General features: G+C 46.2%; 1 protein-coding gene across 6 annotated transcripts in view; it reads left to right on the top strand.

Moving 5' to 3' along the window:
* LOC307202139 (uncharacterized protein) overlaps positions 1–14794 on the top strand; it is a 49155-nt gene that overhangs the window by 7959 nt on the left and 26402 nt on the right. For 2 of the 6 annotated variants that reach the window (XM_079951850.1, XM_079951848.1), the window contains exon 1: positions 12094–12170. In XM_079951850.1, the coding sequence (XP_079807976.1) occupies positions 12139–12170 (32 nt within the window). In that variant the 5' untranslated portion in view covers positions 12094–12138. Of the gene's footprint in view, positions 1–12083; positions 12171–14333; positions 14786–14794 lie in introns of those variants that run through there. The other 4 variants (XM_079951847.1, XM_079951846.1, XM_079951851.1 and 1 more) reach the window with 4 other exon arrangements.

Below are 14794 nucleotides of genomic sequence, written 5' to 3'. Positions count from 1 at the left end.
TCCTGCTAAGGGATCTGCCTTCTTTCTACCTGCCCACCTGAGGGAGGCTCACCAGGTGAATTTGTGGGTGCTCTGGGTGGGCTGCCTGTGGGAATATCGGGGGGCAGGTGGACGATCAGTCAGTCCTAATTCCCTTAGGACCCAGGAGTCTGGAGGTTGGAACTCTCCCTGTGGCAACAGGTCCCTCCTGTAGGGCAGAGGTCAAGGGTCTGCCCCAGATAGGGCCATGAGTTCTGCAGACCCTCCTTGGCCAGAGTGGAGCTGCTACAATGATCTCTCCCCAGAGCGAATCTCCTTGCAGTTCCCAGAAGATTATGCTTCGCCCATAGAGTTGATTGCTTTTCTCCTATCTCCTTCTGCTTTAGCTATTTCATGCATTAATCATTTCATATACAGCGGTGCCTCGCAAGACAAAAAGAATCCGTTCCGCGAGTCTCTTCGTCTAGCGGTTTTTTCGTCTTGCAAAGCAAGCCCATTAGCGGATTAGCGGATTAGCGCTATTAGCGGTTTAGCGGCTTTTAGCGGCTTAGCGGCTTAGAAAAGGGGGGGAGGGGAAAAAACCCGCAGGAACTCGCAAGACATTTTCGTCTTGCGAAGCAAGCCCATAGGAAATTCGTTTTGCAAAGCGCCTCCAAAACGGAAAACTCTTTCGTCTAGCGAGTTTTCCGTCTTGCAAGGCATTTGTCTTGCGGGGCACCACTGTATGTGTCTCTTCGCTTTCATTCTCTTCTCTTCCACTCATGCCTGTGGGGAAGAACACTAGGAGGACCCAAGCGCAAGAGTCCTCTCTTTTTCCACAGCTTCCACAAACTCGTATTCAGAAGCATCACTGCCTTCAACTGAGGAGCTAGAGGATTGCGTGTAGAGTATTTTGTTTGCACAAAGCTTGCAAGGAGGTCAGCAGACCCTCCAAGTGCCCCTCCTTTCCAGGGACGTCCCTGATTTAGAGAAGCCATCGTGGTTTCTGATTTGATTCTGGAATATCCCGCTTTCCCTTAGGGTGTCCCTATTTTCATTGGAGAAATGTTGGAGGGTATGGAGTTATCCTACCCCCAAGCCACGTGAAGGCAATCTGTCAGGGAATTGGAGGCTGCAGGGGAAACCACGAGGGAGGGAGACAAATATAGAGAGAGCCCAAGCCGGTATTCAGCAGTGTCTCTTCCTCGTCAGAGGGGGAGACTGGCAGGGGGGAGCCTAAAGCAGGACCCAGCCATTCACAGGGCAAAACGAAAAGGAAGCGTCATTTCCGGGAATGGGCATGTTGGCAGCGTCACAGACGAAAGTCAGATGACTCATCTGGATAGCTGAGTATGGATGTATGTGTTTAATCTCTCGTAAACGGCTTTGAAGCTGAACAATAAATCTTGTGAAGAGATGGGGCGAAGCCCGGAGTGTTGCTTTACTAGCTTATCAGCACCCTCACACAATCAGACGGCATAGGGAAGTGGTTTTTTATGTTTCATATTTTATTATGTTGGAGGCAGCCCATAGTTCCAGGGGCAACCCAGTTAGATGTGTGGGGCATAAATAGTAAAATTATCATCATGGGATTAATGTTGGCGGGTATGAGTCACTGGTCTGATCCACCTTTTCCCCTGCAAGCTGCTCCTCCTGTTTCTGTTTCCAAACGGCGTGTGAGGATACTCAGCAGCCCAGCTTGTCGGGGTGCAAGTCCCCCACAGGTCTCTGCTGTCAGTAAAAGAAGGAGGTTCCAGCCAAGGAATGGAGCAAAACAGCGATCAGGAGACCACGGCCTTTACTGCTGCTCAACAGGCCCCACAAGGAGTAAGAACCCCGAACATAGCGTACACGCTCTTATAAGACCTTTCCTCCCTACCCAGAATACATTTACTGAGTTGTGTATGTGACCTCTCGCTTAGAGGATTATGGAGGAAGGTGATGGCGAAGTCCGCCTGCCTTTTGGAGCAAAGTGTAATTGAAATGGGGAGAATTGGTTAAGGCATGGATTTTATATGCTTTTTCAAAGCACTGTTAAATACAAAGAGATACAATTTGACACTTTCTAGCAATGATGTAAGAGGTTTTGGCAATCGAAACCAGAAGAGATACAATTTACCAGCTTTCTCCATTATCTACAAAGAAGACCGTGCAAAGGCTGAGCTGTTTGGCTGAAGGTTTTGCCGCATTCCCTGCTGCTGACCTACTTTCCACCCTATGGGTGACTGTTTGGTAATACCCGATTGGCTAGCTTTCAGATTTTAATGCTCCTGATTGATTGATCTTCGGTAATTCACAAATATGCAGTTCATTCATATAACACAGGGTTCATTCATAAAGCAGTAACATAATTTCAATATTATATATTGAGCGTATATTTGATCGATTGAACGTACGGGTTTATTTTTTTTAAAAAATAATATTTATTAAAGTTTCAAAAAAGTTACAAGAATAAGAAAAAAAAAGAAAAAGAAGCAAAAAATACAAAATACAGAAAAGTAAAAACAATTAAAAACAAATCAACCTTTCCATGTCTTGTCTTTCATTTGCTTGTTTCCCTGACCTCCTCACACCTCCCTTTTTTGTATTCTAGTTCAGTTAGCGATTTCAGCAAATCCTTTCCATTTTTGCTTTTATCTTAATAATATATCTTAATATATTATAACTTTACATTCTCACCTATTAACAATCCATTTTTACATACTCCTTTGTAACATTACTGCTAAAACCACATAACTTCATCCCAACATCCTTCTAACATTCCTTAATTTTACAATGTTTCTGTAGATAGTCTTTAAATTTCTTCCAATCTTCTTCTACCAATTCTGCCAGTCATTTCCGCCAGTTCCATGTTGTCAGAGCTGCCCAAGGTCCCAGCTCACAAAGGACCAACGCCAGTTCTTGCTATATACAAAAGTCTTTATTAAGGTTCAGTTTCCATTTCAAAGCCGCGGCGTGCAGCTCTACGTCTCAACCCTAGACCGCTGAAGCTCCATCTGAATCTCCTCCCCCTCGACACCAGTTCAAGACCCTAGCCTTGCTCCACCTCCTCCTCTGCTCCTTTCTCCTCTGGGTCCTTCTGCCCTCTGGGGTGTCGCCCTTTCTGGACTCTTCTGATGCTGATTCCCTGGATTCTTCCCCCTGTTTCCGGCGTGCTTTAGGACCTTGCTCCCAATCCGACCTCCCTGCTGTCCCGCGCTCCTGTACATTTGAACTTGGCGCGCGCGCCCAGCCGGCAACCTTCCTCCTGACCATTACACTGCTCCTGTCACTGCTTCCCCCTTCGGGGGGGTTGGCTGGGTCTAACTTCCCCTCCGTTCCCTCACTCAGCGATAGGGGCGTGGTCAGCCCTGCCTCATCTTCTCTCCCCACTGGAGGGGAAGCCGGCCCTGACGCATGGGACTCTTCCCCCCCGCTACGCCCTGGTGGGGAAGCTGGTCCCGATCTCCAGCTGCTGCTTTGGGAGTCGCCGCTGGCCCCTTGCTTCTGGTGCGTCCTTCCCGGGACCCCCCTTGCCCTGGCCATCGGTGCCCCCTTCTGGGAATCTTCCGAATCGCTGGAGAAGCTCATGGAATCTCTCGGCCCACTGTCATACTCCCCTACACTGCCCTCGGATTGTTCCCCTTCGCTCTCCGCTCTCTCTCTCCCCTGTGCCTCTGCTCCTGAACCCCTGACACATGTACTCCATCACCTTCTTCTGCCATTCTTCCCGGGTGGGTAGATCTTGTGTCTTCCAATACTTTGCGATGAGTATTCTTGCTGCTGTTGTGGCATACATAAAAAAAGTTCTGTCCTTCTTTGGCACCAATTGGCCGACCATGCCCAGGAGAAAGGCCTCTGGTTTCTTCAAAAAGGTATATTTAAATACCTTTTTCATTTCATTATAAATCATCTCCCAGAAAGCCTAAATCCTTGGGCACATCCACCAAAGGTGAAAGAATGTACCTTCAGTCTCTTTACATTTCCAACATTTATTATCAGGCAAATGATATATTTTTGCAAGCTTGACTGGTGTCATGTACCACCTGTATATCATTTTCATAATATTCTCTCTTAAGGCATTACATGCCGTAAACTTCATACCTGTGGTCCATAACTGTTCCCAGTCAGCCAGCATAATGTTGTGTCCCACATCTTGTGCCCATTTTCTTGTCCAAATTGTATGCCTCCATTATTTGATAATAATGAAGCCAATCTCACACTTTGTCTTTTAGTTTTTCAAAGCTCTGCAATTTCAATTTATCTCCCTCTTGTTCCAAAATTTCCCAATATTTCGGCCATTTGGCCTCCATATTGAGCTTTTTCTGAGCCTTCGCTTCCATCGGTGACAACCACCTTGGGGTTTTATTTTCAAGTAGGTCTTTATATCTTGTCCAGACATTAAACAATGCTTTCCTGACAATATGGTTTTTAAATGCTTTATGTGCTTTGACCTTGTCATAACACAGATATGCATGCCACCCAAATACATTATTGAAACCTTCTAAGTCCAAAATGTCTGTGTTTTCAAGAAGCAGCCATTCTCTCAGCCAGCAAAATGCGGCTGATTCATAATAAAGTTTGAGGTCTGGCAGGCCAAATCCACCTCTTTCTTTTGCATCCGTTAGTGTTTTAAATTTTATTCTGGGCTTCTTGCCCTGCCAGATGAATCTAGAAATATCTCTCTGCCACTTCTTGAAACAGTCCATTTTATCCAAAATTTGCAGTGTTTGAAACAAAAACAACATTCTTGGCAATACATTCATTTTTATCGCAGCAATACGGCCTAGCAATGAAAGCTTCAAATTTGACCATATTTCTAAGTCTTTTTTCACTTCCGTCCAGCATTTTTCATAGTTATCTTTAAATAAATTCACATTCTTAGCTGTCATATTAACCCACAGGTATTTCACTTTCTTGACCAATGTTAAACCTGTCTCCTTCTGAAACCTCTCTCTCTCAATCACTGTTAGATTTTTCTCTAAAACCTTAGTTTTTAACTTATTTAACTTAAAACCTGCAACCCGACCAAATTCTTGAATCAGTTCCAATACTCTTTTAGTACTAGATTCTGGCTCCTGTAATGTCAATACTAAGTCATCTGCAAATGCTTTCAATTTGTACTGTTTGGCTCCAACTTGTATACCTTTAACCAATTGGTCCCTTCTAATCATATTCATGTTCTGGTCCTCTGTCTGTTGGTTCTCTGTCCAATGCTCTTGACTCTTCTCCAGATTCTTTCTGCAAGTCTTCTCTGTGATCTTTCAAAAATTTTCCTTTGTCATCCATTGATCTTATTTTTATCTTTCTTCCTTTAAAGCTAAAAGATAGGCCTTGGGGAAATTCCCACCTAAAAACAATTCTATTCCTTCTCAGCAGGGCAACCAAATCTCCATAATTGGACCTAAGGTCCAAAAGATGTTTTGGAATATCTTTAAATATTTCCACTCTTGACTGATGTATTTCCAAGGTCTTCTGAAAGTGCAGGCTCAAAATTTTGTCTCTCTCCTCTTTTGTTCGAAGGGTAATCAGACAGTCTCTCACCCTGTTCTTCTTCCCCCCTCTTCCAAGTCTAAAAGCACTCACTATCTTAAATTCTTCTTTCTCCAAGTCCAAATCCCAGAAGTCTGCAAATTCCTGCATAAGAAAGTCTATCAGACTGTCCTTCTCTAACTCAGGCACAGCTCTGATCCTCAAGTTCGTTTGTTTCTCCTTAAGTTCAGTCATAGAAAGCGTCGACCTGTGATCCTCAAGTTGCCTCTGTATGTCTGGTATCTTCTCCTCTACGGCGGCTGCTTTTCCCTTAGCTTCTTCAGCAGTCTGTCGAGTCAGAGTAGATTCCTGTAGAAATTTCTCAGTAATTTCTGTATTAGTATTCACCTCTTGACCCAAATTGTTGATGCTTATAGTGTTTTGATCAATTTTAGTTGATGCTTCAACCACTTGTTTACTTAATTTTTCCAGTGATTCATTTATCTTACCTAATGCAAGTGCTAAAACTTCTTCAGATGACATACCTTTTGACTTAGGTTGTGTAAATGCAGCCGCAGATGAGGCAGGAGGACCAGATGTTGATGCTCTTCGCTGAAAAGATTTCCCAGACCTCGTTGTTTTGTCTTGGAGAGAGTCTACTTTTTCTTTTCCATCTGCCATAACACTTTAGCTGAATGCCCAAGGTCAATCCCACGGCCACAATTTGTTTTGAAGTGGAAAATTCCCCTGGCCCAATTATTGTAACAATTTCAGAAACTTCCTCTAGGGGGACACAGTAACAGTCTGTACTTGTTGCATTAAATAGTAGCACTTTTTAAACCCCCATTTCACAAAGTAAAAACAGTTTCAATTTCAATTACTTTTCAGTTACTTCTCCTTCTTTCTAAAATCAGGAGGAAACAGCCAGAAACAATGTATCTCCCTTGCAGAGCTAGCTGTCAAAAAGTATTCTATTCACAAACAGTGCATTTCACAATGCGGCAGTCTTATTGTCCATTGGCAGTCCGTTCCCAGGTTTGAGCAATAGATTTTTATTTCCTTCCCTCTCTCTTGCAGGCAAATATAGTCCAAACCTCTCCCCCCTCCTCTCCTGCAACCAAGGGGGGAATTCACTTATTTTGATGTTGGGATTTTAGTCCTTTCCGATCAACTTTCCAAGGTGATACGGAAGGGGGGGGCATGTCTTCTTCACCTTCTTCTTCGCTACAATATATCAATTTATTTCCAACTGTCAATGTCAAAAGGGACTAAAATCTATAAAATTCATAGAAAATCAACGTGCCAGTTTGCTCAATTTCTCTAGGACTCCATCACACCTCCCCTGTCCAGCATAATCCCTCAAGCAAGGTGTCAAGACCCTAATCCTGTCAAATCGCTCTGATCAGCCTTTCCTCCAGGCAATGTCAGGTGGCAGACTATGCATATTTGGGACCATTGTTTTCTCATCCCCAGGAAGTGTTTATCTGTGCATATCTCCAGCTCTGCATATTCCCCCTCCCTCCTCCATATGTTAATCTGTGTAACCCAACCTCCCTTTTAATATATTCATGATGTAATCTGTGTAACCAAACCTCTCTTTAATGTATTCATGACGTGTTTTGCACTGTATTCTGGGACATGGAGGGAGTTTCAAAAACTCATGTCTGTTATTCTAAAGCAGCAATGCAGCAGCAAGCAAAGGCTATAGCAGCCAAGTCTGCTGCTTGTGGCTGGAAAGCCAAACAGGAAGTATGTGACTGTTGCCATGGAAACAAAGGGGCAGTCCATTCTGTACTGAGCACCGGATGTTAGCTCAGTGTGTGTGTCATATGACCTGTACAGGATGTACATGGGTGGAGTTTGGAGTTTCTCTCTGTTTGTTGAAGAGAGCAGACATGTTTTCTCTTTTACTGTTTGACTGCTGAAGACAGGAATAAAACATGTAGATACATTTCTGTCTGAGTCTGATTCCCCTCCCTGGGGATATGCAGGGAGCAGGGAGAAGAGAAGCAGTTGGTGTGTTTTTCTCACAGCCTGAGAAAAATCGCCGGAACGGACCTCGAGTGTTTTTACTGCCGGGAGTCGCCGGAGGGAGGTCGAAAGAATTCAGCCGGTGCCTGGAGAGATAGGCACATACCTCTGACCGGCCCTGAATTCTGACATTGGTAGCAGAGGATGGTTTCGATCCATCGACCTCTGCAGAAATAGGAGCAGAGCTGCTATTTTCATCCCTCTCCATGGAAGCCTGAGATGGAAGCTGATTCTCTGCAGCCAGAAGCTGACCAGAAGAAGCTGAAAGCCAAGCTACGGAGCCCAGGTATGAGATTTTCGGGCTTAAAAGTGTGAATGCAGATGGATTAATTCTCTGCTTCATGGGAGCAACGTTTGGGAAAAACAGCTCCGAGAGAGAAGAGTCTGCATTCCAAACATTCCTGTGGTTTTTCCTGTCCAAGGAAAGGAATGTGGTTGCTTAGCAACGCAGGCCAGTTTCAAGATAAGGGCTGGAAGTCGTGTTTTGACTAGGCCTTTACACAGGAACTGTTGGAAAGGGACTTTCCAAGCGGCCAGTGTTAATGCTGCCAGGTGCACAGAGTGTAAACAAGCCAGCTATTGGATTTTAGAGGCTTGTGTTTGAGAGTCAATGCAAGGACTCAAAATGGATGTCAAGAAGGGAAGTCTGCCTTCTCCACCCCTTTTGACCAGTGACAATTATGCATCTTGGTCTATTAAGATGAAGGCTTTGCTGCAGAATCAGAGACTGTTTAGGGTGATTGAGAACCCCATCCCTGCAGCACCAACGCCTGTTTGGGAGTCACAGGATATGAAGGCCAGAACTGCTATAATTCTGTGCGTGTCAGACTCTCAGCTTGTTCATATACAAGATTTAGAGCACGCGAAAGATGTTTGGGACACGCTGAGAAGGACACATCAGAGAGATGCAGGTTCTTCAGCGTTGTTGTATTTTGAGAAGCTGACTAACCTGAGGCTTGCGCCTGATGGAGATGTTCAAGCGCACCTGACGGAAATGAAATTTCTGCGTCAGCAGATGGTGGAACGCAATTTCCGTCTGCAGGAGGAAGTGTTTTGCTTCATGGTGATCAACAGCCTGAATCGGACTTACAAAACGGTTGCCAGTCAGCTGGGGTCTCTCCCAGCGCAAGATCTAACGTCGGACAGGGTCTTTGCCGTGGTCCTGAACGAACATGACAGACTTGCCGCCCTGGAAGTCAAGGACAGGGGGAGGGAAGAACGGAGTTCAAACACCCCCACTGCTGTAGCTACTGGAGGAGACGCTGTAGCTTTGAACGTTGTCCGATGCCACAATTGTGGACAGACTGGGCATCTTCGGCGGAACTGCAGGAAGCCACGTCAGAACAAAGGAGCCAAGGGAAGCTCCACGAAGTCTGAGGCGTCAGGCAGAAGTCATGCCAAGTCACAGGCGAAGCCTGCAAAGGCTTTGATGTCCCTAAAAGCCACACCACAAGTGGGGAATTCCTTCATTTTAGACACGGGAGCGACGGTTCACATGACCCATCGCAGGGATTTGTTTTCGTCGTTTAAGAAGCAAAGCTTCGTTGTACAACAAGCCAACGGTCGAGAGCTGGAAGCCACCGGAATTGGGACTGTGTATCTTAAAAGTCTGAACTTGACTATAAACAATGTTTATTTGGTTCCAGAGTTGAAGTACAGTCTGCTCAGCGTTTCGCAGATTGCCAAGAAGGGACTAAAACTGTCCTATGATGATCAGAACTGTGAGATCTACAAAGATGGAGAGTTGTATCTTTCTGCCAAAGAGAAAGATGGACTGTATTTGTTGACTTTTGATCAAAGTGATTACATGGAATGTAATTCTTGTGATTCTAACATGATTTCTTTTGCAGGTGTAGCTGAGAAGAACGCCAAGCAGGTCACCTCAAGGGTCGACAGGGCATTTCAGCGGGTGTATGCTGATGTGATTGGTCCTTTAGCACCATCTAGAGGCAATGCAAAATATTACCTAATATGTGTTGATTCTTTTACAGGTTTTGTCTGGATTTATCTTTTGGAGAGACCGAAAGAAGCCTTAGAAAGGTTTAAAGAGTTTTGTGATAAGGTTAAAAATATGCATGATGCTGACATAGATTGTCTTTGCACAGATGAGAAGCCAATTTTTCTCTTACAGGATTTCCAGAGGTTCCTGAAGAAGAAAGGGATAAGACACAAAATTGCAGCTTCCGAAGAAGCTTGGAACAGATGTGTCTGTGTTAGGGTGAACAAAGAATTGCAAAAGGGAATGCATGCGCAATTGCTTAGTTCACGTCTGCCACATGAGTACTGGGCTGAGTCACTAATGTCATATTGTTACACGTGGTTGAGAAAGGTTTCAAAAGACTTGGGATGTTCTCCTTTTGAGAAACTGTTCCAAAGAAAACCTTCTGTTGCCCATTTCAAGGTTTTTGGGTCTCATGTGAGAACAGAAGCTCCAGGTGGAGTAAAGAATGCCAGAGGCATTTTTGTGGGTTATGAAAAGGGTCTCTACAGAGTAATTTTGTCTGAATCTGGTAAGGTGATTCTCACAAAATTTCTAGAGAGTGCTCCTGAACAGGAGCGAGTGATTGTTCACACATTTCCCACAGGAGATGATGATGATTCTGATGATGATGATGATGATGAGTTTGATCTTATTGAGTTCAGTAGTACTGATGATGACAGCGATAGCTCAGACAGCTCAGTTGTCACAGTCATTGAGAGGAAATCTCACATAATGACTAGACCCTCAGAAGAGGAGGATGAACCACTGATTAAGCTTAGTACTGGTTCTCCAGAGAGTTCAGAGGCTGAACCAGAAAGCAAGGGAGAGCAGCACCTCTTACGTAGGTCTGAGAGAGCAACGAAGGGTGTACCACCCAAGAGGTATTCAAAAGAGTTTGCCAACCAAGCTATTGCATGTGTTGCTGTTGTAAACGACCAAGGTCAAATTGAAGCTGTGTCTGAGTCAGAGACAAAGGCACAACAGAGAGTTGCTAACCAAGGTAATGCAGAAGCACTCATTCCTTGGAAGTCACACAACCAGAGAGGTACATTGGTAAAACCAGTGGCGTGTAGTTCCAAGGGTGGAACTGAAACAACAGGGGAGTGTTATACATATAACAACTGTTTGTTTTCTTCTCTGGATGACGCTTTGCTCGCTGCACGCATTGATACTTTAGGGGGAGTATGTTATTCTAAAGCAGCAATGCAGCAGCAAGCAAAGGCTATAGCAGCCAAGTCTGCTGCTTGTGGCTGGAAAGCCAAACAGGAAGTATGTGACTGTTGCCATGGAAACAAAGGGGCAGTCCATTCTGTACTGAGCACCGGATGTTAGCTCAGTGTGTGTGTCATATGACCTGTACAGGATGTACATGGGTGGAGTTTGGAGTTTCTCTCTGTTTGTTGAAGAGAGCAGACATGTTTTCTCTTTTACTGTTTGACTGCTGAAGACAGGAATAAAACATGTAGATACATTTCTGTCTGAGTCTGATTCCCCTCCCTGGGGATATGCAGGGAGCAGGGAGAAGAGAAGCAGTTGGTGTGTTTTTCTCACAGCCTGAGAAAAATCGCCGGAACGGACCTCGAGTGTTTTTACTGCCGGGAGTCGCCGGAGGGAGGTCGAAAGAATTCAGCCGGTGACTGGAGAGATAGGCACATACCTCTGACCGGCCCTGAATTCTGACCCCTTTCTCACTGTTCAATCTCGCCTTGAACCTGTTGCGCAATAAACTTGGATCTTCTGCTGCTTGCTCCTGTCTCCGGCTGAGCTCATTTTCCTCCGCAGGGACCCGCGGACTTAGTCCGATGAGCTGGGTGGCAGAGCAGCCTCGCACCCGGATTTTGCCGTAACAAAGGCTTTGGCTTAAAACTTCTTTGCTTTAGTCTATTTACAAAAAGCGGAAGGCGGACTTCCTGTTTATGCCTCCCCGCTTCGGTATCGAATTAGACCTTTTTTTTCTTCCTTGTTTCAATTTATCCTACTCACGGGTAGTTGCTTTTGTAGTCGAATTGTCCCAGGAAAAAGTCAGCGCTCTCCGGTAACGGCTGTGCGGCTTCGCTCCGTGGAAGAAGCAGTTGACTCACAGCACCGCGCCACTCGCCCGCTTCGCTCCGGAGCCCGTAGTCGGGTTTCCTTGCAAATTGGGGGGGGGGCGCAAAGGGTGCCCGCCGAGTCCCGCGATCAGGCTTCACCCGCCTGTGATTTTTGAAGGGTCTCCGCTTCGCCGCAGCGGTACAGACCCGATTTCCGCAGAGCTGGTCCCTCCAAGTCAGAGGGAATCCGCCGTTACCGGTGGCGCTAACCCAGAAGTCTACTGAACTGTGGGTTGATGGCCAAGGCGTAATGTAGTTCGTGCTTCTGCGACTCTGGACAAAGGTGGCTGGGCTCATCGTCCAGGGGTTTGGAAGGGAGGCGGAAAACGGATATCTAAGATGTGCCCCCCCTTCATTTCCGTAACACAAGGGAGGGAGCAGCTTAGCACGTCAGCCAAGAGCCCCCCAGCGAAGAAAACGTCTCTGACTGGGCGCAACGCACGTGCCTCCTGCTGGGCTCCTGCTCTGAAGAGAAGGGTGAGATGGGTGCGCACGGCTTGCCAAGGGTTAAAAGGAGGTGAGCGATTCCTAGAGAGGACAGGAAATAAAAAGTGTCGCGGGGGGGGAGGTCCTCCCTTCCCCCTCCCTTCCTGCAAGAGGGGGAGGGGGCTGTCGTCTCCTTTGCAAATGCTGCCTCGTGGGGCGCCTTCTGCGCGCTGGTGAGTCTCCTCTCTCTTCCCCCGGAGGGGGCGTTGGGGAGAAGAGGGGTTCCCTGCCCACCCCCACCCACCCCCAAATCAGGGAGCCCAGGGTCCTCCCCCTCCATCTCTGCAAAGCCAGGGCGGGGGCTCGTTCCCAGGAGGTGTGCAGCTACAGACCCATGGATGCCCCCTTGAGCTCACTGGAGGGAAAAAGCGGGGCGTATAACTATGCCATGACTCGAGAGGGGGATCCCAGCCCATAATGTGGCCGCGGGATGGTGGGCCCGTTTCCAGCTCGTCTTCCAGGGCTTCTCCACAGAGACGGCATTGCAAGGATCCCATCCGTGGAGAAGCAGAGCCGGGGAGCTGAGCCCTCCCCCGCGGGAGGGCGCCGTGTTCAGCTGATCCACCTGGGCAACCCCTCCCTCCACGGAGCCGACTTTCTTTCCTCTACCTGCTCCTTAAATCAAGCGCAGCTTGGCCTGGACGTTGGCAGCAGCAGTGCTGGTTTATTGGGGGGGGGGATTCTAGGCACTGACCTGATGTAAAGATCATAGCCAAGTTTCTGACGCAGGAGCAGAATTTTGGAAGGTAGCTGAATGTAGAAAGTGTGCGTTTTTCTCTTGTGGGAAAATGTTTGTAATAAGAAAGGAAAATATTGTTATTATTACTGCTTCTGCTACTCCTACTCCTGATCCAGGCAGCTGGCTGAACTGTTTGGCCCCTGAATGTGTTGCCTGTGACTACACATGGTTGTCGTCCACTCCTAGGTTGCTTTACATAATGAATATAGGTATAGAAATTCAAGTTGTTGTTATAGAGGTGATGAATGTTTTAACTTGGGAGGGTTCTGTTTTATTTGGGGGTGGGTTTGTTTTCAATTGTTTTTGAATGTTGGGTGTTAATTTGGAATCTTAGATTTCTTTTCTATTTGTGGCTTTTGTTGGCGAGTGTATTCCCCCCCCCCCCAGTTTGTATACATTAGTTTTTTAAATTATTTTTAATCTGTATTTTGTGCCTTTTATATTGTAACTGTGTGTTGTGAACTGCCCTAAGACCTACAGGTGTAGGGTGGTATACAGATATAATAAATAATAATAACAATGGAAATATTTCTAAATGAAATGAATAAAAAAGAAAAAAGAAAAACTGGTGAAAGATTGGAACAAGGAGATCACAAATGTGTGGTATGGACCCTCCTCCGTATATAGAAATAGTCTACCAGACATCAGATGCCACAAATAAATGTTCCTTTGTTTTAAAATACATTATTAAATTATGCTTAAATAAGGGAAAATATATTTTCATCAGAAACCCAGGATATATGCACATATGCACTCAGTATATTAATAAAACAATGCTGTTGTGGTGGTTATAATATTTGTACCGCACCAATCTGACTGAGTTGTCCCAACCCAGCACAATATTATAAACACAATAAAACAGCAGCCATTGAAAACTTCCCGATACAGGGCTGCCTTCAGATCTCTTCTAAAAGTTGTGCAGTTCTTTATCTCCTTGACATCTGCTGGGAAGGAGGTTCCCCAGGCAGGGTGCCACTCCCAAGAAGGCCTGCTTCCCTGGGCATTTTGGGGCATCTCAGCCTCGCACCTGTGCAAGCAGAGTTACCTTTGCAGCAGAGTCCAAAAACAAAACAAAACTCCACAACCAGGTCAAGCACAGGCAATCTGGATCCCATCCTGACTGAAAGCAAGGTCAGAAAATAATGCAACCCCAATTCCACTGGGGGTTCACGCTAAGTACAACACAGCAAGATGGGGGAAGTAATATCAGGAACATGGAGCCAGAAAGCTGTGCTATTTCCATATAATCTCATACATTATGGCCTTCCAGACCACAAACTAGCCTTAGTCGTTGTCATCAGAGGAGTTTCAAGGACTGCATACTCATGAGTAGACCCCTTGCTCCTGATCTGCTGAAGGACTCTGGAGTCTGTAGACAAGGGCTATGTTGTCATTCTGGGACCTGGAGATTGTGGTGCTGACAGCTTGGGCTGTGGTACAGTCCAGCCCTGGTTCCTAGCAAGACTCAACCACACTTGCTCAGAGAACATTTCTCTTCTCCTTACAATGTGTCAATTTTATAGCAATAAAGTGTGTTTGCTTTGTAGGATTTGCTAGCACCTCTAATTCAAACCTACAGAAAATGGCAGAAAAAAAGGTTCTTTCCGATCTCTTGCAGGCCTCCTGAGAGCACAGATGGATGAGCAAGACTCAGCTGGCCCTGAAGCAGGAAGAGGCCATGCCGTGGAAACTGGAAGCCGTGTGGGATTCTGGGAAAACTCTGTGCAGAAGCTCTTGCATGAGGTGTACACTCTTCGCTCAGATGGGCAGAGCCAACAGTTCAGACATCTCTGCAACAAGGAGGTGAAAGGACCCCGAGAGGTTTGCAGCCAACTCTACCACTTTGACCGTCAATGGCTGAAGCCAGAAAGGCACACGAAAGCTGAGATGCTGGACCTGGTGATCTTGGAGCAGTTCCTGGCTGTCCTTCCAGCGGAGATGGAGAGCTGGGTGAGGGAATGTGGAGCGGAGACCAGTTCCCAGGCAGTGGCCCTGGCCGAAGGTTTCCTCCTGAGTCAGGCGGAGGAGAGGAAGCAGGTGGAGAAGCAGGTGAGAGAC

This window comes from Podarcis cretensis (genome assembly GCF_951804945.1).
Source record: "Podarcis cretensis genome assembly, chromosome: 13".
In the NCBI taxonomy this organism is placed as follows: Eukaryota; Metazoa; Chordata; class Lepidosauria; order Squamata; family Lacertidae; genus Podarcis; species Podarcis cretensis.
The sequence above is the reverse complement of the archived record's forward strand: the minus strand, read 5'-3'. Positions and strand labels throughout refer to the sequence as shown.